The sequence below is a fragment of the Aethalodelphis obliquidens genome, unplaced genomic scaffold (assembly GCF_003676395.1).
Source record: "Aethalodelphis obliquidens isolate GAN/ISIS:26980383/991018 unplaced genomic scaffold, ASM367639v1 scaffold8, whole genome shotgun sequence".
NCBI lineage: Eukaryota > Metazoa > Chordata > Mammalia > Artiodactyla > Delphinidae > Aethalodelphis > Aethalodelphis obliquidens.
The window spans coordinates 35,957,624-35,979,002 of NW_020837952.1; the positions used below are offsets into that span (position 1 = coordinate 35,957,624).

At 35.2% G+C, this 21,379-nt stretch overlaps 1 protein-coding gene across 2 annotated transcripts in view; it reads right to left on the reverse strand.

Annotated features, from left to right (window-relative positions):
- Nucleotides 1–1,107: 1,107 nt before the first annotated feature.
- Nucleotides 1,108–21,379, reverse strand: part of DCN (decorin) — a 36,073-nt gene continuing 15,801 nt past the window's right edge. For both annotated transcript variants that reach the window (XM_027107174.1, XM_027107175.1), the window contains exons 4-8: nt 16,445–16,658; nt 15,513–15,626; nt 10,928–11,021; nt 7,435–7,573; nt 1,108–1,921 (exon numbers count right to left, since the gene is read on the reverse strand). In XM_027107174.1, coding sequence (XP_026962975.1) covers nt 1,727–1,921; nt 7,435–7,573; nt 10,928–11,021; nt 15,513–15,626; nt 16,445–16,658 — 756 coding nt within the window. In that variant the 3' untranslated portion in view covers nt 1,108–1,726. The remainder of the gene's footprint in view (nt 1,922–7,434; nt 7,574–10,927; nt 11,022–15,512; nt 15,627–16,444; nt 16,659–21,379) is intronic.

Consider the following 21,379-nt stretch of genomic DNA (forward strand, 5'->3'; position numbering starts at 1 on the left):
GTGGATGTTGCAATCCTTCCAGGGACATGGCTGCCTGGGCATGGAAACCTTCCATGGCTGTCCTCTCACTTAGCTCCAGAAACTCCATTTTTTCTGCTGTCCATTTAGCCACATGGGTGAGAATGCCTTTCCTCCATTGCCCATTCCTAGGTGCCTCACCATCCCTAATTTCATGCCATAAACTCTGCACACACTCTAAAATAGTCCCTTCATTAAATTATCCTCATTTAAATTCTCTGGGGTAAATTCTGTTTTCTACCAGACTCTGACTTGTACAAAAGTTAAAAGAGAAAGCTCTATTGCCAGGTATTTACCAGGTATTTAACTATAAGAAAGTTATTTAACTTCTCCTAACTTCAGTTTACTTTTCTACAAAATGGGAATAACAATAGTATTTACTCATTTACTCTATAGGGTTGTGAAATTTGTATGTAATGATGAGAGAGAATCTCATGACTTTTCCTGAAATTTTGTGTTAATATGCTTTTGTGTGTGGGTAAATGATGGAGGAGATTCGTATTTTGCAACCATACGGGAAGCCAGCCTGAAAATGTAATGAAGGAAGGCAAAGCTGAAAGAATTGCAGAGAAGCTCCACTAGAGGCTCATCTAATAGCAGGACTGTGTTGTATTTCCCTTTATCGTTACCAGTTTGGATCCGGGCCTCAGTATTTACAATCAGGAAACACCCAAGGTAATAAAAGAAATAAACTGTTTTCTCATGTTTACTTATTAGATGATGATAGCATAAATGTATTTTTTGATAAATATTTACTCTTGGTAAATCAGCCCATTCCCCAGGCTTATTGAATGGTCTTCTTTGATAGTTATTTCTAAATCCTGCAAAAAAAAATTTTTTAATTGAAGGTTTAACTAAATGCAGGAAATATTTCTAATACATCTAGTAAGTACAGAAATGCTCAGGCAGATTACACACATAATAGTTTTAAAATTGATTTAGTATTTACTAACTAAAAATATTGGTTTTTTAGACCAATAAGAGAAAGTCAGTTTTGTGCCTTATCAGCGTAATACTGAATATAGATAAAGTAAGTTATAATGCACAAATGTCAAAGGACAGAGGTAGAATACATACCTAAGAACTTGAAAAGGTGTGCTGTTTTTATTAAGAAAGCAATGTTTACTCTCTTCAGAAAACTGAGGTTAGGGAAGATTTACAATTACGCTTTTATACAATAGTAATTTAAAATGTACTTGTGAATTTATTTTTTTTCAAAATAATGACATTAGCAAAAATTTTACATAGCCTGTATTGAATTTACACACTCAAATGAGGCTTAATCAGTAATAATGGGGATGAATACATTATTGCTAGACTATGTCAAAGGCGCTAACCCCCCCTATGAGTTACAGAAGATTGATACCATTTTTATTGATTTCTTCGGGAAATTAAAAGCTCTACTAAATTGTTTACTCCAAATTTTACATTTAGTGAAATAAGAATATCTGCAATAGCTCAGTTAACATCAATAATAAACTTCAAAACAGGATTCTGAAAATGGCAGGCAAAATATTTTTTTTTATTGTAGGCAATTATTTAAACTGCATATTTGGCTTTACGCATAATAAGTCATGTGGGGAAAACATCCACATTGCAGTTAGGTTTCCAGTATCTAGCTTTCATTTTTTTTTTTTTTTTTTTTTTTTTTGAGCAGTGACGTTAACGGGATTTTGCCAGGTTATAAAAACGAGGGTTTTCTTCGGAACTACTTGTAGTTTCCGAGCTGAATGGCAGAGCGCACATAGACACATCGGAAGGTGGATGGCTGGATCTCCCAGTACTGGACTGGGTTGCTGAAAAGGCTCACCCCGGAATAAGAAGCCTTTTTGGTGTTGTATCCAGGTGGGCAGAAGTCGTTAGGGCCGATTGCAGAGATGTTGTTGTTATGAAGGTAGACAACCTACAACCCAAAATAATGGCACATGGTTATTTTCCTCTAAATATATTGAGACCATACACGTATATACTCTTTTTTAGTACACTCATCCTTCAGTTTAAATACCTTAATACTTCTCAAACCAAACTTTTGATTTCTCTCTCTTTTTTTTTTTTTTTTGCGGTACGTGGGCCTCTCACTGTTGTGGCCTCTCCCGTTGCGGAGCACAGGCTCCAGACGCGCAGGCTCAGCGGCCATGGCTCACGGGCCCAGCCACTCTGCGGCATGTGGGATCTTCCCGGACCGGGGCACCAACCCATGTTCCCTGCGTTGGCAGGCGGACTCTCAACCACTGCGCCACCAGGGAAGCCCTCTCTCTCTCTTTTTAATCTTGCTTTTCCCTCCCTTAGTCTTCCTCATCTCAGTATATGACATTTCAGTCTTTCCAGATGACTCAGGCTAAAAACATTGACATTATCTTTGACGCTCCCTGTCTCTTATACTCTCTGCCCAACCATCAACAAATCCCGCTAGTGCAACCTTCAAAATGCACATATAATCTAGTTCTGCCCCATATCTACTCCTACAGCCTTATCCAAAGCCACCATTATTTCCTTCTGGATTACTGAAGTTACCCTGATTGTTCTTCCTGCTTCCTCTTTTGCCTTCTTGAAATCTGTTCTTTCTTTCTTTCTCTTTTTCTCCCTTCCTTCCTTCCCTCCTGCCTGCCTCCCTCCCTCCCTTCCTTCCTTCCTTTCACCAATTATTTAAAAATGTAAGCAAGTTATATCATCTTTGCCTCAATACCCCAGCAGCTTCCCATCTTATGCAGAGTAAAATCCAAAGTTCTCACAGTGGCTGACAAATCCTACATGATCTGGCATCCTTCTACTCTGAGCTCATCTCTCCTCACTGTTCAATCCAACCACCCTAACCTACTTGTTTCTCTTCTCTAGAGGATGGTCCCTCCTCAGGTTGACACACACTGTTTCCTCCTTCTGGCATAAACTTCTCCAAGATGTCTCCAAGTCTTACTGACTCATGTAATTCATTTATCCTTACCAAAGAAGTCTTTCTTGACTATCCCATTCTGCCATTTTCTGTTCCAATTATATTTATTTATTTTTATTCAGCGTAATGATCACTATATAACATGTATTTGCTTTTTGTCTGTTTTCCTCCTCTAGAATAAAAGCTCTATGAGGTAGGAAACCTGTTCAGTTTTGTTCGTGACTGTATCTCCAGTGTCTACTAGAACAGAGTAGGTGTTCAACAAATATATGTTGAATGAATAAATGAATGAATTCATGGTTATTTCATAAATTGTGTCTACATGGAATGTTATGTTTTCAGGGCAAAGATAAAATGGTAGACCTTTTAATGAATTATATAAAATAAGGAAGTAATATACAGTGAAGTAAGAGAGGGTATAGAGTATTAGAATCGAAATTAAAAATCACAAACTCTAAGAAAAGCTTGAATGTCACTGCATTTGGAATATATAAACCAAGAAATTTTAACAAAAATGTATTCTATGTTACAAATTCAGCTCAAAGAATATAATGTTATAGTTCATCAGAAATTTTTTCTGAAATATATTTTATGGTTATGTTTAAGATAATGGTAATTTGTTCATAGATTTTCTTAGGGAAATTAATATCAGACTTAAAAAGAATTATAGAAATGAGTTTTTACTCCCATTATTTATATGTGAATTCTGAAGAATAAGAAGTGAATTGATCATAAAACCAAGGCTAAAATATAATGCTAAGGCAATAATTTCTAAAGCAAGCTATAAAACCTATGAGGTACTCCCTTAAAATAATTGATTTGATGGCTTCCCTGGTGACGCAGTGGTTGAGAGTCCGCCTGCCGATGCAGGGGACATGGGTTCGTGCCCCGGTCCGGGAAGATCCCATATGCTGCGGAGCAGCTGGGCCCGTGAGCCATGGCCACTGAGCCTGTGCGTCCGGAGCCTGTGCTCTGCAACAGGAGAGGCCACAACAGTGAGAGGCCCGCGTACTGCAAAAAATAATAATAATAATAATTGACTTGAAATATTGTTCCACCTACCAGAACACTTGCACTCATATGCTGGTGAAAAGGGTCTTGATTAAGAAAGGGTTTAGAAGGAGAACAATAGATGTATTACAAAAATAGAAACAAGGAATATTAAAATCAAAACAGTATCTGTGAGGTTCGTGTGTTTGTGTGTGATTCTCAAACTTTGAAAATTTCTTCTTGTCCTTGACCATTCTCCATTTCTCAGAAGTGATTAACAAGAAAGGAGAGAGGTGTTTGGTGACAGTTTATGGCTAATAGTGAAAACGAGAGAAGGAAATATCAAGACATAAAGAAAGTATTAGTCTGTGTAAAAAGGAAAGTAAATTTCCAACCTGTTCTATGAGGTCAATATTTTCTTAAAGCCAAACAAAAATCATCACAAAAAAGAAAACTACAATTAAATATCTCCTATATAGACAAAAAAATTAACAAAATATTAGGAAACTGTCTGTATCTCACAACATTATAAAAGGACTATTCACCATGGCCAAGACCAAGCATGATTTATCTCAAGGGTGTAAAACTTATTTAACTGGAAATCAATTAGTTTAATATAGCATATTAAAGGAATAAAGGACAAAATCACATGATCATCTCAATAGAAAAGAGAAAGCATTTGAAAAAACGCTTTCATGATAAAAATTTTCAGTAAACTAGAAATCAAAGGGAATGTTTTTAACTTGATAAAGAGCATCTACAAAAGACCTATAGCTAGCATCATGCTGAATGGCAAAAGGTTGATTGCCCTTTTAAACTAGGGACCAGGCAAAGATGTCTAATTTTATCACTTCTATTCAACATTGTACTGGAGATTCTAGCCAATGCAATGAAGTAAGGAAAAGAAATTAAAGGAATTCAGATAAAAAAGAATACTTAAAATTCTCTTTATTTACAAATTACATGATCCTGAATGTAGAATATCCAAAGGAATTCACAAAAAATTACTGCAACTAAAAACAATTTCAGCACAGCACTAGGGTAGAAGAAAGATACACAAAAATCAACTGAATTTCTATAAACTAACAAAAAACTCAAAAATAAAATTATGGTAAACAATTCATTCACAACAGCATCAAAAATAATACAAAATTTAGGAACAAACTTAATAAAAAATTGTAAAACTTGCACACTAAAAATGCCAAAATATTGCTGTGAGAAAATAAAGACAAAATAGAGAGATATCCCATGTTTGTGCATTGGCAGACTCAATGTTATTACAAGGAAAATTCTCCCCTAATTGATCTACAGATTCAACACAACTCCTATCAAAGCCCTAGCAATCTATCTGAGAAGAAATGAACAAGCTGGTTCTAAAATCTGAATGGAATGCAAAGAAACAAGAATAGCCAAAATTTTGAAAAATAAGAACAATGTTAGACGGCCTTCATTTCTAATTTCTAAACATAATCAAAACCTACAGTTATCAAAAGGTGTAGTACTAGCAAACAAAATGTGGTATATCCATACAATGAAATGCGATTCATCAATAAAAATGAATGAATTACTGACACACGTTATGATATGGGTGACCTAAAATTACTATGCTAAGTGAAAGAAGCCAGCCACAAAAGCCACACATTGTATGATTACATTTATATGAAATGTCTAGAAAAGGCAAATCCATAGAGACAGAAAGTAGATTAATGGTTCCCCGTGGCTGGGGATGAGATTAAGAACAAGTAGAAATATATAAAAGGGATATTTTGGAGGTAATCAAAATGTTCTAAAACTGGATTGTGGTGATGGTTGAATAATTACATGATTTTGCTAAAAATAATTGGACTATGTAGATATAGAAAAGAAAGTAGAGTAGGTGAAACCCCTGGGACCCTCTAGAAATGCAGGTAAAATGGGTACATGGATGCCAATTAGAGATGGAAAACCCAAGAGTGAGGTCCTTCTGAATGTGGGGCTCTGTGTGAATATCCATGAGATTTGCTGATATTCAACAAAGATTTCAAAATGGAATGTTTTAGAATTTTTTCTCTGTGACCCACAGTAAGACACACACTATATATTGAGCTTTAGTATATACGGATCTATGCATATGAAACAAAAATTTTATAAAATACTTACAATTACAGTGATATTTTCTATCCTATTCAACTTATTCCATCCCATCCCATGGGATGTTCCAAATGAAACTTTTAAACTGATTTTATGAACTCAGTAATATGTCCAGACTAAAATTTGAAAAACAGTAATCAAGAAGATGAAAATTATTATTCTGAGATCTAAAAACAAAACCCAAACCAACCAAACAAGAAAGCCCACCACCAACAAAAACCTTAATAATGACAACATTAGCTGTTTTTATTAGGTCTCCAAGCATCTTGGTTTTACTTGTGGCTCCAAGCTATGCTTACTCACCACTCTACCACCACCACCAAAGACCCACTGAAAATGAATCAGCATGAAATAAAACGTCTTTAATTTCATCTTCATATGTAGAATTCTTACACTTTACTGAAAGCTAGCTAATGTAAATTGTGATATGTAAACTTAATTTGGAGGTTTTGGCACAACTCAATAAAATAAAAGAGATCAGAAATTTATTGACACTGTTGACAGCAGAGTAAAGGATAAACCCATTTTGAACCCCAAACAAAGAAGTTGAGATACTAGATTACCAAAAGGTCAACTTTATAAAACGGTTTTATCTGTAAAAGAGTGTCAGTTTAAGACACAGTTTCTGAATCACCACGATTTCACTAAGTACCTACTGAAATTTCTGAAAGAAACAATTTAAATACAATCTTTAAAAAAACTGAAAAATTAGAAGAAATATACAAATATGTAAAATCTGTCGATGACCACATTATTGATCTTTTAAAAATATATAATTTAAATAATGTGTTTGTTTAATTTCCTCAAGGTAACAATGGAAATCTTATATTGTTATATATGAAATTACTATGATTATTTAAGGTAATAAGCACACTTTACATTTATAGATTTATGGACTGTAAAGCTATATTACCATAGTGGGCCACTGAACCATATCTTCTTATCTTCAAGAATACACTATAACTTGATAATCTGTACAAAGTTAATTCAGTCAGTCACACTACTATCAATAGATAAACACTGTCTTTTGACCTATATGACATCTGCTGAAGCTAAAAGTTACAATTACTATTTTATTCCATATCTATGCACTACAGATGATATCATCTTTTCCAACAAGTATGTATTTGTTACACTGATCTGTGACTTGAAACTACCCTGCTTCATAAAAAAAATATTACATTCTGGAAGCAAGCATTATAGTACGTTCAAGGCAGTAGTCCTAATTTTAAAAAAGTAATACTAATTTAAACCTATAGATTTCACAAAACCAGAATGAATATGTAGAAACATTAAAAATATCTCTGCAAAAGAATTTCTAAGCAGAGCTTCCTGCCTCCTAGCATCCCAGTAGGGAGGATTTGCTCCCTAGATATTCCTCACAATAGTTAGTGGCATTGCGTTACCTGGATGTACTTATGATCCGCCAGCCCACCAGGCACTTTGATAAGCTTGTTGTTGTTCAAATGAAGTTCCCTTAAATGAGGAGTGTTGGCCAGAGAGTCATTGTCGACAGCAGAGATGCTGTTGAAACCCAGTCCCAACCTGCAACAGAAAACAGAAACGAATGGATACACTACACGTGGATGCCTTCTTACAGGCATTGTGTGATTAATCAAGTCAATAGGAAAAGAATTTTGTTTTGTTTTGTTTTTGTACTTACTGTTACCTCTGCCTAATGTGATTTTTCCAAACTTTCTGAGTTGGATAGAGCCCATTGGTTCTTAAGGTTTCAGCTCAGAGTTACCCTCTTTAAAACTCCTCTGACAGTACCAGGCTGGATACGGTGTACCCCTAGTGAATACTCATATAGCATCCTGTTATCACCCTCTTGTAAAACTCTAAGGATTGTGTACTTGTGTGTCTTGCCTTGAGAAAAGTGACTGTCTTGTGGTATATCCAGTACTAACACAGAGCTTGATATGATCAATGAATAGCTGCTGAATTGACTGTATAATGAATACAGTGAATTCATTTGAGAGAAAAATGAAAGGAACATCGTCATTTCTGGCACTTTGTAAACCAAGCAATTGTATATTTATTACGCAAATTTATTTGTTGTAAATAAAAAGTGAAAGGTTCTAATGAGTCAATAAACCTACCTGCCAAAAAGGTTAACAGAATTAGCATTTTACATTTGTTTGAGTTTATCAGTGACCATCTGTTAACTGTCAGAATATGCCTGGTGCCAACATTCTTGGCCTCTAGAGTCCTGATCTCTGACCCTGATCTTGGCCCCTCTGACATTTCTTATGCAATGCCACTCAAGGTTTTGGGTTGTATTTTTTTTTAATTAGATGTTTAACAAGTGAGAGTCTGCAGCTGTGATGTCCCCTCATAGTAAATGGGATTCAAAAGTCAGAAGAAGTTGACTTGAAGACAAAACTTGTGTACCCAACATTCTAGGAATAAATCTCTGTCAGAACCAGGGTTCTGTCAATCCAAAAGGGCAGAGAGAGATGAGGCAACAAGGTTGTGGAAGAGAACCAGAAAGTTCCAAGGAAGAGAAAGGGGAAGAAACTATTGGATTCCTTCAAATTTAGTGAAAAAGACTTGGGTCCTTTTTGTGGGATGATTCCTACTTGCTTTCAGCTAGTTGAGATCTTTGAGCCCTTTTGGGATTTAGATGTTGGTTTAGGTAACCAAATTCTTCCAATTTTAATCATGACTTGGTATTTGAAATAACTGAGATTAAAGTGTACTGATTTTAGGCTATTAATAGCACAGTTGGTTTGTCTTACCTATTGATTATCAACCTGGCATCTTGTCTCATAATATTTTGTTTTTTCCCAGTCTTAAACTTCCATCTCTTGTTTCTGGTCTTTCCTTTTCTATTTCAGAATCATGTCTCTATTTCTTATAGCACTCTAAATCCCATATCCAATTTGGGCTAATACATTTCTTAGAATATAATAATCTTAATTATCTATTGAAGTAAACTACATTTGCAATGATTAATTTATATTCACTCATCAAATGTTTTTGAGAACCTATTATGTTAAAGACTTTTATCTTAGGCTTGTGAGGGCAGAGGAGACATGGCTCAAAAACCACCATGATTCTTTCCATCGAAGAATATTCCACCTATTAGGGGAGATGATGATATATATGCTTAATAAGAAAAGGGAAGTTTGCCTGATTAAAACACTTTATTTTTTTTGCAGAGGGACATATAGTATTTTCTCTTCACTTGTTCTTAGTAACTAATCAGAATATTTGCACTGCAACAATGTTCTGAGATCAGTGGCTGCTTTTTTCTCCTTTCCTCAATTTTGATTTTCATCACCAAAATACCCTTCATGTTCCAAAATCAGTGAGGAGCAAAAAACATAAGGATTTGATGGTTTAATAGATGGATTTTTCTGGACTTGATTCCAAAGAGAAATGTATTTAGTTAATTCAAGAGTTGGGAAAGTTTGTTGGCCAATGAGGTATTTTCCTCTGATTTAATGAATGGAATTCAAAATCCATTTAAACAGAAATCTTCATTTCTATTGACCTTTTCAAAGTTTATTAGCTCTTTATACTTCTATGCTTCTATTTGATACAAAGCATATGATTTTATATTAAAGAGAGGAAACTCAAAATCTCCATACCACTTTCAGTACAAAATAAACTTACTTTTCTAAAATGGCACAAATATTACGACTGATTTACCATATTTAGAATTTTATACTATGGTCAATCCCAACTGCTACTTCTACTCTTCCTCTTCCTCCTCCTAATAATAATAATAATCCAATAATAATAGCTGTCCAAAAGACAGTTCTACACAATGCAGAATAAACAATGCAATTGTTCTACACAATAAACAATGCAACTTATCTTCCTACAGTTTTCTCCAGCTAGAGAGACCTAATCAACATAGAAAGGTAGGTAATGCATAACAGTATTTTGAAAAATATCTTCTTCATTAGAGAGTGTAATTAAAATAGCTTTAGATAAAGGATTTCTTATCATTTGAGACACCAGGGTTATATATTGCAGCTATAGTCACATGCATATGACACCTTCAGGCCTCACGCTCCACTGGGTCACTGGGGGATACCCACAGAAATGGGAAAAACTGCATTATATATCCATCTGCTCTTAGGTATTCCTCAGAGACAAATGATATGCTTTATATTTATTTATCCACTACGAAATTTATATGCAAAAAAAGGAGTGAGCCAATTTGGTCCAACCCTGTGCTTCTCTGTAAGGACATTCAGCAATACGTGTGGATGAAGAGCAGAGTGTTCCTTGAAGACAGCTGAAAGGGTCTGCCAGCACTCTTTTTTTATTGCTTCACCACATCGCAAATACAGAAAGACTGAAGTTAGGTTAGAAAGCAGGATGGGCACTAGTGATCATCTATAAGGAAAAAAAGGTTAAGAAGGCTCAGAAAAAAAGTTTTTTTTAGAGTACATTAAATGTCCAGAGACATTTTAAACTCTTTAGAGAATAGGAATTAGAGAATCTCATGATAACTATTCTGTACTGTACTGTGAGATGCCCAATATTCCCATGTCTGGTAGCTTTCATTTTAATACATTTTCAAATTCTGAATACTATGTTATAATTTACTTAGCCTTCTGTTTCATACAGTCAAGTTAGAACAGATTGAATGAATATACTGATTTAATCAAATATCTTGTACTTATATCTAAATTAATCTAAAAACAATATGGTATTCATAAAAAATAAGGGTGATTTTGGTGGGGTTATGATAAGAACACTATTTCATTAGTTTTTTTTAATATTAATAATTGGGCAAGCTGAAGTTTGAGGTTTGTAGAAACAACAACAAAAAATGTGGTTTAGGCAAAAGAATCAATCATCATGTTTCTAATTCTGAGCATATAGGCACAATATACCTAGCCATTTTACTGATAGAATGTTATGAAAGAATATTATTACTTAGCCAAATTATTCAGTCCTTTCAGGCTAGCTGCATCAACTTTGGTGATTTTGTTGCCATCAAGATGTAATTCAGTAAGGGAAGGAGGAAGACCTGCAATATGGAAATATAAGAAGTTAACTTCGCAGATAAATGTAATTAGAGAATGTACAAAGACTTAATGAGAACATATGCCATCAATTTTCCAAAAGACATACAGTTTCAAAGGATTTTCTTTGCATCTGATTCATCAGTTTTGCTTTTCATCTTTTTCCTTCATCCCTTTTATACAATAATATATCTTTTGGGAAGTAGTACAAGCCCTTTCTGCTTTTCTCCTAGATTTATTATGACAAAAACATGGACTGGGTTTATCATGTAGTAGATTTTTGTCTTAGCCACTGTCAGGATACAGTTGTAGAACTGAAGAAAAACCCTGAATCTCATTAGTTTCTTACAGCTTTGTTAATGGGCTAGCACTGCCATTGACAAAGGATAATAACTGTAAAATGAGGAGATGGGCATCTGCACTACAATAAAGCGATTATGTATAAGTTCAACCTATAAACAAACTTAACCAGGTATTTTATTAATGAGCATAATTAATAACTAACACTTATATACTGTGCTGGCTTTAGTTTTAATCAAGTTTTCCATGAAAACATCAAATGCCTCTGTAATACAGTGTGTAGCAAGAGCTAACACTTACTTGTTCCTTTAAAATCAAAACTGTTTCTTTATACAAGACGAGTACAGAGACCTATAATCAAGTGATCTGCCATATGTGGGGCACCTGGGGAAAATATTTTAAATCCAAAGTATCCACTAAACCTCTGGATAGTACTTCGTGAATGGCTACGACTTCTAAAAATTTAGTAATGTAAATTTAAAAGTTTAAATCTTTGATTTTCATTTCCTCCTGCCATCTGCGACTCTATTAGGTTTTTATACAGCTTTTTAAATGGCATATTGTTCCATTTACAAGAACAGCAACAACTACAAAGAAAATAGCAAATGGGTTACATGTAGAACTAACATCTGCTTAGCAGATATTGGGTTGGCCAAAAAGTTCGTTCTTCTGTAAGATGTTTCAGGAAAATCCGAAAGAACTTTTTGGCCAACCCAATAGTATTGGTTGTTTGTCCATAAAGAATAAAACTGGAAAATCACAGGTTATGTTTGGTCTGAAATTTTCATTGCAACCCACTGAATTCTGTCAAGATCTTCTATTTAATGTAAAAGTTTATTCCATATTTGATTTGAAAATGACTATTAGTTTCTCAATAGTAGTATGATTTGTGTGGGAGATACTAAGGAAAGGAACTTCTACTTACTAAATGTCTGTTATGTGCTGAACACTGAGATTAGCATTTTCGTAACTTAGCTCATGTAATTTTTTTCAATTATAAATTATTTTTCATTAACCTCGTTTCATCAATGAGGAAACAGAGATTCACAATTACCCATTTTGTAGGCTATCTAGCTACTAAGTGGGGAAAGTAATATGCTCCCAGATGGCCAAAGAGAGTTAAAATAACATGTTCTTAAATGAAAGAAATGAAATAACAATGGCATTATTCTTATGAGTAAATGTCAGGAAATCAGTCACTCTTGGAATAAGGGATTTCAACCACTTGAGTCTCCTTAGAATAAATAAATGTGGATTTTTAAAATACTTCTATAAAGAAAGCAAGTGAGTATATAACAAAGCAATGAGTATATGTCCTTTTTTCCCTATCACTATGAAAAGACATTAAAAAAAATGTAGTGTCTCTGGAACACCAATTATCATCTCATCCATCATTCTTACCTTGTTTCTAAGTGTCTTCCCTTGTGGGACATCAGTTTCCAAAAAAAAAGTTATGGGAAGTTTGACTGTGGAAGGAAATTTTGCAATGGGATGGAGAGAGGCAAATTTATAAAGAATATCATTAGCCTATGCCACTATAGCATTTAGCCAAATTACTTTTTTTTTCTTTTCCTTTTCCATTTTTAAGATAAAATATACTGAGAGCTTACTTTGGGCCAAGTACGCTATATATATTACAAGTCTTATTTATTGATACATCTATTAATCCTCACAAATATCCTAGAAGATAGGAGTCACTAATACCTTCATTTTATAGGTAACAAAACTGAGGTTTTAGAGATGTGGAATAACTAGCCTGAAGTCACAAAACAGCTAAATGATTGAGTCAAGCCTCTCACCCAGGTTGGTCTAACTCCAGAGTGTGAATTTATAATCTCTCTACTCCTCCATGGCCTTTTCATGTCCATCAGTGATGGGACACAGTATATGGAAATTAAGACTCCTGGAAAGTGGTGACATCCAGGCATAAGGGTCCCAGCCTAGGAAAGGTAGACTCATACATGACACAGGCATAAATATTCACAGGAAGAAGGACTTAAGACGGCAGCAGAGTGAAATGGTCAAACACATGAGCTCTGATGTCAGCCCAGCACAACCCAGCTGTGCCACTTCCTAGCTCTAAGGCCTTGGTCACAATTTACTATCTTTTTAAGACTTATTTGCCTCATTTATAAGACAGGTGTGATAATATTACTATAAAGGATTGTTTTGAGATTCATATAACAGAAGCCATGAAAAGCATTTGGCACAAGTGCTTAATAAAACTTACTTACTATGATTTTAATATTATTAAGAGTTTAGTAAATAAAAGCAAGCTAGAGAAGATGAGAAAAGAGCACCTAGCATAGGGATAGACACATGTAAGAAATCAAGGAAAACGGATCACTAAGTGATGAAATGTGTTACTGAGGTATATTTAGGAGATGTAATTAGAAGGACGGCAAAATCAAAGATTGTACTTAATGCAAATCATCTGGCAGCATCAAGTAGTGAAAAATACCTGGACTTTAAATTCCAGCTACTTTACTTCACCTCCTACAGCTCTAAGGCTTTAGGCAAGATAAATATAGAAAATTATATGTATATGTATATATATATATAATAAAATATACTATTGTAAATATAAATTAAAAATATAGTTACAAATATAAAATCCTTGCACTGGGGATTAAAAAATTACTTGTTACATGTAACAAGTCAGAGACTCAACATGAAAGTACTTTGTGAACTATAACTCAATCTCCATCTATCTATCTATCTATCTATCATCTGCACCAGTAGTTGCTATTAATGGGCATCAAAAACATACTTTGTAGCCAAAAGACTGTGGAAGGGCAAGGGGTAGTAAGGAAACATTCTATGGACTCCGTACTCTCTAGACTTGAAGTTTCTGTGGAAGCACAGTAAAGGGAAATTGTTTTCTGTGGGCAAGTACCTATATTTTCTACCCAATTCAAGAACAAGACATCCAAGTTGAGGAAGGGCCAGACTAAGGGGAAAATTTGAGAATACAGAGGCAGTTTTGTGAGACTGAAAAACCTGGGACCAGAAAAATGTAAACTTAGAGAAACTTATTTTTGGTGATTTGATGCCTTTTCTGTCACAAAGATTGGCTTATGTGCCTCTCCTGGCTAAGCCTTAGCACGATGAGCTTACCCCTGTGACTGTATGATGACTGCTGTTTATTTGCCTGTCTTTGTTCTATGCAAGATCCTTGAAGGCAGGTCTACATCCTACTCACTGCCCTGTCTCCAGTGTTTGTACTTTGCCTAGGCAAAAGGAGTGTTTAAAACACTTTTAATGAATAATAGAAGGTAATATTAATCCACTACTTATCTACAGGCCAGATAGTTCTCTATTTATTTAGTTTTAAAACAACCCGATGGGGCTTCCCTGGTGGCGCAGTGGTTGAGAGTCCGCCTGCCGATGAAGGGGACACGGGTTCGTGCCCCGGTCCGGGAAGATCCCACATGCCGCGGAGCGGCTGGGCCCGTGAGCCATGGACGCTGAGCCTGCACGCCCAGAGCCTGTGCTCCGCAACGGGAGAGGCCACAACAGTGAGAGGCCCACGTGCCGCAAAAAAAAAAAAAAAAAAAAGAGTAAAAAAAAAAACAACCCGATGAAGTGGATGTTAATATTATTACCACTTTACAGATTTAAAAATGTGTCATACATGTTGAATAACTGGTCCAAGATCGTAGAGCCAATTAGTGACAGTCTGAACTCATTCAAATGACCCCCAAAATCCACACTCTTTACAACACACACCACCACTCTTAAATAAGAATGTGACACCTGTGAGTCCTGTTACTCAGATAGTAATGACTAGAATGCCCTAAGATGGAAAGGAATTCACTAAGGGATCAGAGACTCAAAGTAAAAATTGGCTCAATATCAGAGGTACTTCCACGTATCATTTTTTTTAATAAAGTACCACTAAAGCACTCTATTTTTTAAGTAACTGTACATTTTTTCTGTGATATCACAATTCTATAATATAAAATCATTGTGTGTTAACCTACATTTTATGTTAGATGTAAGAGACTTTATAGGTGAAAGAGTCTAGGCATCTCTACTGTGAGCCTAGAGGGCCCAGTGGTCAGCTAGGTTCAGTAGAAACACTTCGAGGGATAGAGAATGGCCGCTTGAGTCACCATTCAAATTTCCAAAACCATTTTTCAGTGTCAAAGCCTTTGGATTTAGATATTCAAATTGCTTTGGAGAATTTTCGTCACCTTGAGGGATGGTGGTTATATTGGTGTCAGCAATGCGGATGTAGGAGAGCTTCTTCATTCCCTGGAAGGCTCCATTTTCAATGCCTGAGCTCTTCAGAGGGTTGGTGCCAAGTTCTACAAATGCAATAAGTGCAAAGCTTTTAGAGGACAATTTGAGGGTATTATAAGTCAGAGTACTGTCTGTTCAACAAGAAGAAATTTGGGTTAATAACAACTTGCCTGAAAAACAAAAGAGAAATTAAAGGACATGCTTCTCAAAGGGATGGCAAATGGGGTAAAAATTTTCCTTATTAAAACAATCAAAAAATGAACAACAACAAAAAACCCCAAAGATTTATGAGAAAGCAATAGTAGCAAAAACGATAACAACAAAATTATTTAAGGTCCATACACAGGTCTGCCTAGAAATCAATAAAAGTAAGTGTTTACAAATCACACTTATTATGGGGCAATTACTTTACTAAGATATATTAAAATATTGTTAAAATAATTTGAATCTAGGATTTTTTAAGCCAATTATAAAATTACAAATATTTTACCACACATAGAGAAAAGCTTTAGAACACATTTTTTTAAAGCAAATGATTTATAGATGTTCAGACTAGAACAAATTCCCACAACAGAAAGGTATCCTCCAAGTATCTCTAATAAGCACTACTTAATTCCATCCTGTACCTTGGGCATGAGGCAGCTAGTGGAGCATCTGCCCTAGAGCTTTTTTGCACATTCTCAGATCCTCAAGGACAAGAATAAAAACGTCTTAAGGCACAGATTCAAAATCCCATTTCTCCTGGCCCGGCTACTGTTATTTTTATAGTATTAAGACATGTAAGTTCTAGCTAATTTACCTTCCTGTAGCTAAAGCTTACTTGTAATCTCTTAAGGTGAACCTTGAATCCTGCCTGGTCTTAGAGTTATAAGAATATCTGTACCTACGACAATCAACTGGTTCAATCCATTGAGCACAGACTTTCGCACTTTGGTGATCTCGTTCTCATGGACACGCAGCTCCTGAAGAGTTTTGGGCATTTTCTCTGGCAATTCCTTCAGTTGATTCTTGGACAGATAAAGTCGTTCCAATTTCACCAAAGGTGCAAATGCCCCAGGACTGATTTTGCTAATTTTGTTGTTGATAAGAATCAACGTCTGTAGGCAGTGAACAAAAGCAACATCTTAATTCCAAAACCTTCCACACATAAATATGTATGTAAAGCAAGGGTGTGGTTTATTCATTCCATTCATGGGACTAGCAGAGAAATCTGCAAAATTAGAAGAAATCAGAAAAAAATTAAACTGATCTGCTTCCTTTATTTGAAAACATATGTGGACCTGAACACCAGGAGTAAAGGGGAGAGAAATTTGATAAAATACAGATTATAGATAGATAGAGATAGACATACTTAATTTTTAAACAATAAATACTCCAAAATATTGAAATTACTAGAGTGACCTGTAAAGAATCGTGTGCCACAGGCATCCATTCTCCAGTCAGCTTTTCAACCTAAAAGTCCATCTTCATTGGTTGTTGTCATGGATTCCACTACAAAGGGGTGGCACTAATTTATAACATCATAAACAATGCAAGAGAGTAACATTTTCTTGCAGCCTCACAGAGTTAGATATAATCGACTTCTAAAAGTTTGCCGAATTAGCACATTATGTTGTAGCTCATTGCTTTACTTTGCATTTCCTTGTCATTTGAGAGGTTAAACAAATTTCCTTTTTTATTTTGCTACCATTTATTGTTTGGAGGAAAAGGATTGCTTGCTCACAAAACTTCACATTTTTCTTAAGTTTTTTTTTTTTTTTTTTTTTTCGTACCACGGGCCTCTCACCATTTTGGCCTCTTCCGTTGCAGAGCACAGGCTCCGGACGCACAGGCCCAGCGGCCATGGCCCACGGGCCCAGCCGCTCCATGGCATGTGGGACCCTCCCAGACTGGGGCACGAACCCGTGTCCCCTGCATCGGCAGGCGGACTCCCAACCACTGCGCCACCAGGGAAGCCCATTTTCTTAAGTTTTAATGTATTTTAATAACTGGTTTACAGAATAAAGGTATAGATAATAGGATATGCAGAGACAATATATTTTTCTTCTGTTTTTGCCCTTTTTACATATAAGGGCTTTATGTAGTTAAATATGTCAAATATGTTATTTTGGGGGTAATTTAAAAATGTTTCTGAGTTCCATTCATATAGGAAGTTACTTGTATCCATTATTGTTATACTATAGATATTGCTACACCTACTTTTGGACTACCTCATTCTCCAACACTGATATTATTTTAAGTCAATTTATCAACTAATCCTAAGGAATTTAGGATAATTTTATCAGGGTTCAAGAAACTTGTATTTTCAATTGTAGTACATTTTTAGGAGCATATGAAAATGGAGAGAGGCAAAATAGGAACTAGAGTAATAGAACAGTGAGAACTTTCTATCTCAGAAATGCAGGACTACTTTCTGAAGGTAACAGCTGGTTTAATGACCCATGTACATCCTCATATAGTTCACATTATTTGACTAATTAAAACTTATTACAAGTAACATAATCTTTTAACTAATCCTAACAGGTACATTGGTTGATTAAAACAAAATCCTAGGAAATTTCAAAGACTATTACAGAAAGTTCAAAACCCATGAGGGTTAAAGTCATAGGAAATTGATATTAACAAGCAAAATGTCCAGAAAATCAGTAAAAGCCAGAGCTAGAGGAGAGAAGAGAGAACTTGCATCATTAAAAGGCAGCCAAAATGGTGGATGCTTAATTATAAAGGCAAAGGCCGTCCGTAATTGCCACCCATGCAAGAAAATTCTGAAAGACCGATACAATTAAATGAATTAAACATGGTCTGAAAATCTGTCTTATTTTACGTTAAATGTTGAAACCTATTATGAAGAATCAACCTGCTGATGTGTTATCTGAAATTTCAGGTAATAAAATATTACTTCTTTTCCTAGATAATAACTAGACAATGTCTCTACTGGTGAGTACGCTGTAGTAACAATAACTGCTGCTAAATTTTGGGGTGGTGTGACATTTGTTCCCAATTATTTTTTCAGTAAAGTAGAAACTATAATAACACCTACAGGGGGTTGTTGTGAGGATTAAAAAATGATCATGCATATAGTTTGCTTCTTTGGAAAGCACCTTTCAAATGTCATTGTTGGTTGAAAGGTCTAGTCCAGCAAAAAGCATTTCCACTTTCAGAATAAAATAAATGTGAAAAATGAATCAACCATACAAATTTTGGTCATCATGATGTAAAATGTTAAGATATATATAAATTAGAGCTTTATCTAAAACAGATCCATATGTGAAAAAAGGTACTCATGTATATACAGTACTGCTAAAGATGGTTAATGTTAGTTTCATATACAGGGAAATGTATTTAAGAAAGCATAGTTATAATATTACAACAGGTAATGGAAAGATGTCAACATGGGAAAAAACTGACTAATTACATTGGCTAATGACAAAACAGAGAAAGAATCAAAGGTGAACCGCAGATATTCTTCAGGAGATCAGCTGATGAAAAAATGAATCACAAGGGCTTCCCTGGTGGCGCAGCGGTTGGGAGTCTGCCTACCGATGCAGGGGACACGGGTTCGTGCCCCGGTCCGGGGAGCGGCTGGGCCCGTGAGCCAAGGCCGCTGAGCCTGCGCGTCCGGAGCCTGTGCTCCGCAACGGGAGAGGCCACAATAGTGAGAGGCCCGCGTACCGCAACAAAAAAAAAAAGAATCACAAGTAGAAATGGATTATCATTAGTTAGGTAAGAGGACAACAGAAGTCCAATTAGGAGAGACCTTGTTGCTCAAGGGTCAGGAAATGCCTTGAGTACTATTTAACCTGAAATTGAAGCCCAGGCTCAAAAAATCAGGACTGCCTACTTCTCTGGTGACTAAAGAAAAGTGATCTAGCCTGGTAGGTAGGGGAGAGGTGACGAAAAAAGTGACTGACCATAGAAATAGACTGGAAGGGGGAGTAAAAGCATTTTTACCACCTTCATCAAAGAAAGTGGTCAAAAGGTATAAACTTACAGTTATAAGACAAATAAGTACTGGGGATGTAATGTACAACACGATGACTATAGTTAACACTGCTGTGTGGTATGCCTGAATATTGCTAAGAGAATAAACCCTGAAAGCTCTTGTCACAAGGAAAACATTTGTTTTTCTTCTTTTTTTTAATATTTGTATGAGATGATGGATATTAATTAAACTTATTATGGTAATCATTTTGCAATATATGTATGTCAAGTCATTGTACTGTACTCCTTGAAGTTATGTAGTGCTGTATATCAATTATATTTCAATAAAATTGAAAAAAAATGTTGAAACCCAACTTAATAGTATGTACAATTTTCTCCAAAGCCATTTATGTAGGGCTCACACTGTACCAGGTGTTGTTTAAGGGATTTTATTGTTACTGTCATATTTACAGGCAATTTATAAGTGCACAGACTCAAGCCAGACTGTTCCTGAGGTTCGATCTCAAACTCTGGCTCTTATTTGTTGTGTGACAGTAAGCAAGTAACATAACCTCACTGTGCCTGAGTATCCTCATCTGTGTTAAAGGTGTTCTCAAGAGTGTCTACCTCATTAAAATAGTTATAAGAATTAAACAAGTTAATGTATACAAGATATTAAGAACAGTGCCTAGTATATAGTAATGGCTAAAGAAGTGTTTGCTATTATTCAATCTTTGACAATTTTTGTTTATTTTTAATTAAAAACTTTAAAAATTAGATTTATTAAGCTTTCATTCAAAGGAAATATATTGAATGCTGATATTATTATACTGAATTTTCCATTACTTTATAGAATAATTATGTATTTTTTCTGCTATATATAAGTATACAACTACTCTTAAGCAATATATACTGCTCATAGTGAGGCACAGTTGTAAATTAATAAAATTATTGAGAAAAAGGCAACATTTTTCTGTTAAATCCTTTCTATTTTAATCCTTGGTAAATTTTTATTTCTCTCCCTTCTCATTCAAGGGTGGCTTTCCTGGCTGAAATTATGATGTTTATTTGCATAATAACAGGGATAGAAATGGTCATGAATGAAAGAGTAAGAGAAAAATAGCTGTTTAACATCCTCTAAATGGTTAGAAGCTCTAATGAACTCTGTCTTCTTCCAGTGTATACTTTAAAGCAGAAAGAAAGAGATTGCCAAGATGATAATTTGCCTAAAAACATACTTAGCAGGAGACGCGGAAAAGAAAGAACACATTGTTACAAACACCAGACTTAGTGAGAATGTCACAGAAACTAGGTATCTCTTATTTAAGGTATGAGGAGTTTAAAAAAATTATTGAGATTATACTTAAACATACAGGAAGTTGGGTATAAGAGAATTTTCCTTCCTTAAAAAAGTAGCTTTAGGCTAAAGTTATGCAAAAAAATGAAGCTTTTTCATATTTTAGTTTATTGAAACTAATATATTCATTTTTATTATCACCTCTTTTAACTTATTCCAATGATAGTTTAAATACTCACTGACAAACTTTGTTGGTACCTCCATCATTTCACTCCCAGTGAAATCATAACATGAAAGCAGAGAGAAGGTGAGTAGGGGCCCATGTCCAGTAGCCTATCAGTGGAGAAGGATCCCATTGGTCCAGGGCTCGAGATCTCCAGCACAAGCCTTACCTTCCACTACTTTGGAGCCTGTATCTTTCACTTTAGCCATCTTCTCTTTTTGTCTGCTGCTCATTTTCTTCTGCCTTTCCTTTCCTCTTGCACAGAAAACTCTCTTCTCTTCCTTTCAAAATTCTGCTAATCCTCTATGAACCCTTTGTTCCATATTCTCCAATAACATTAACTGGGTAACCTGATATGAGAGCATGTCTTTTTCTTC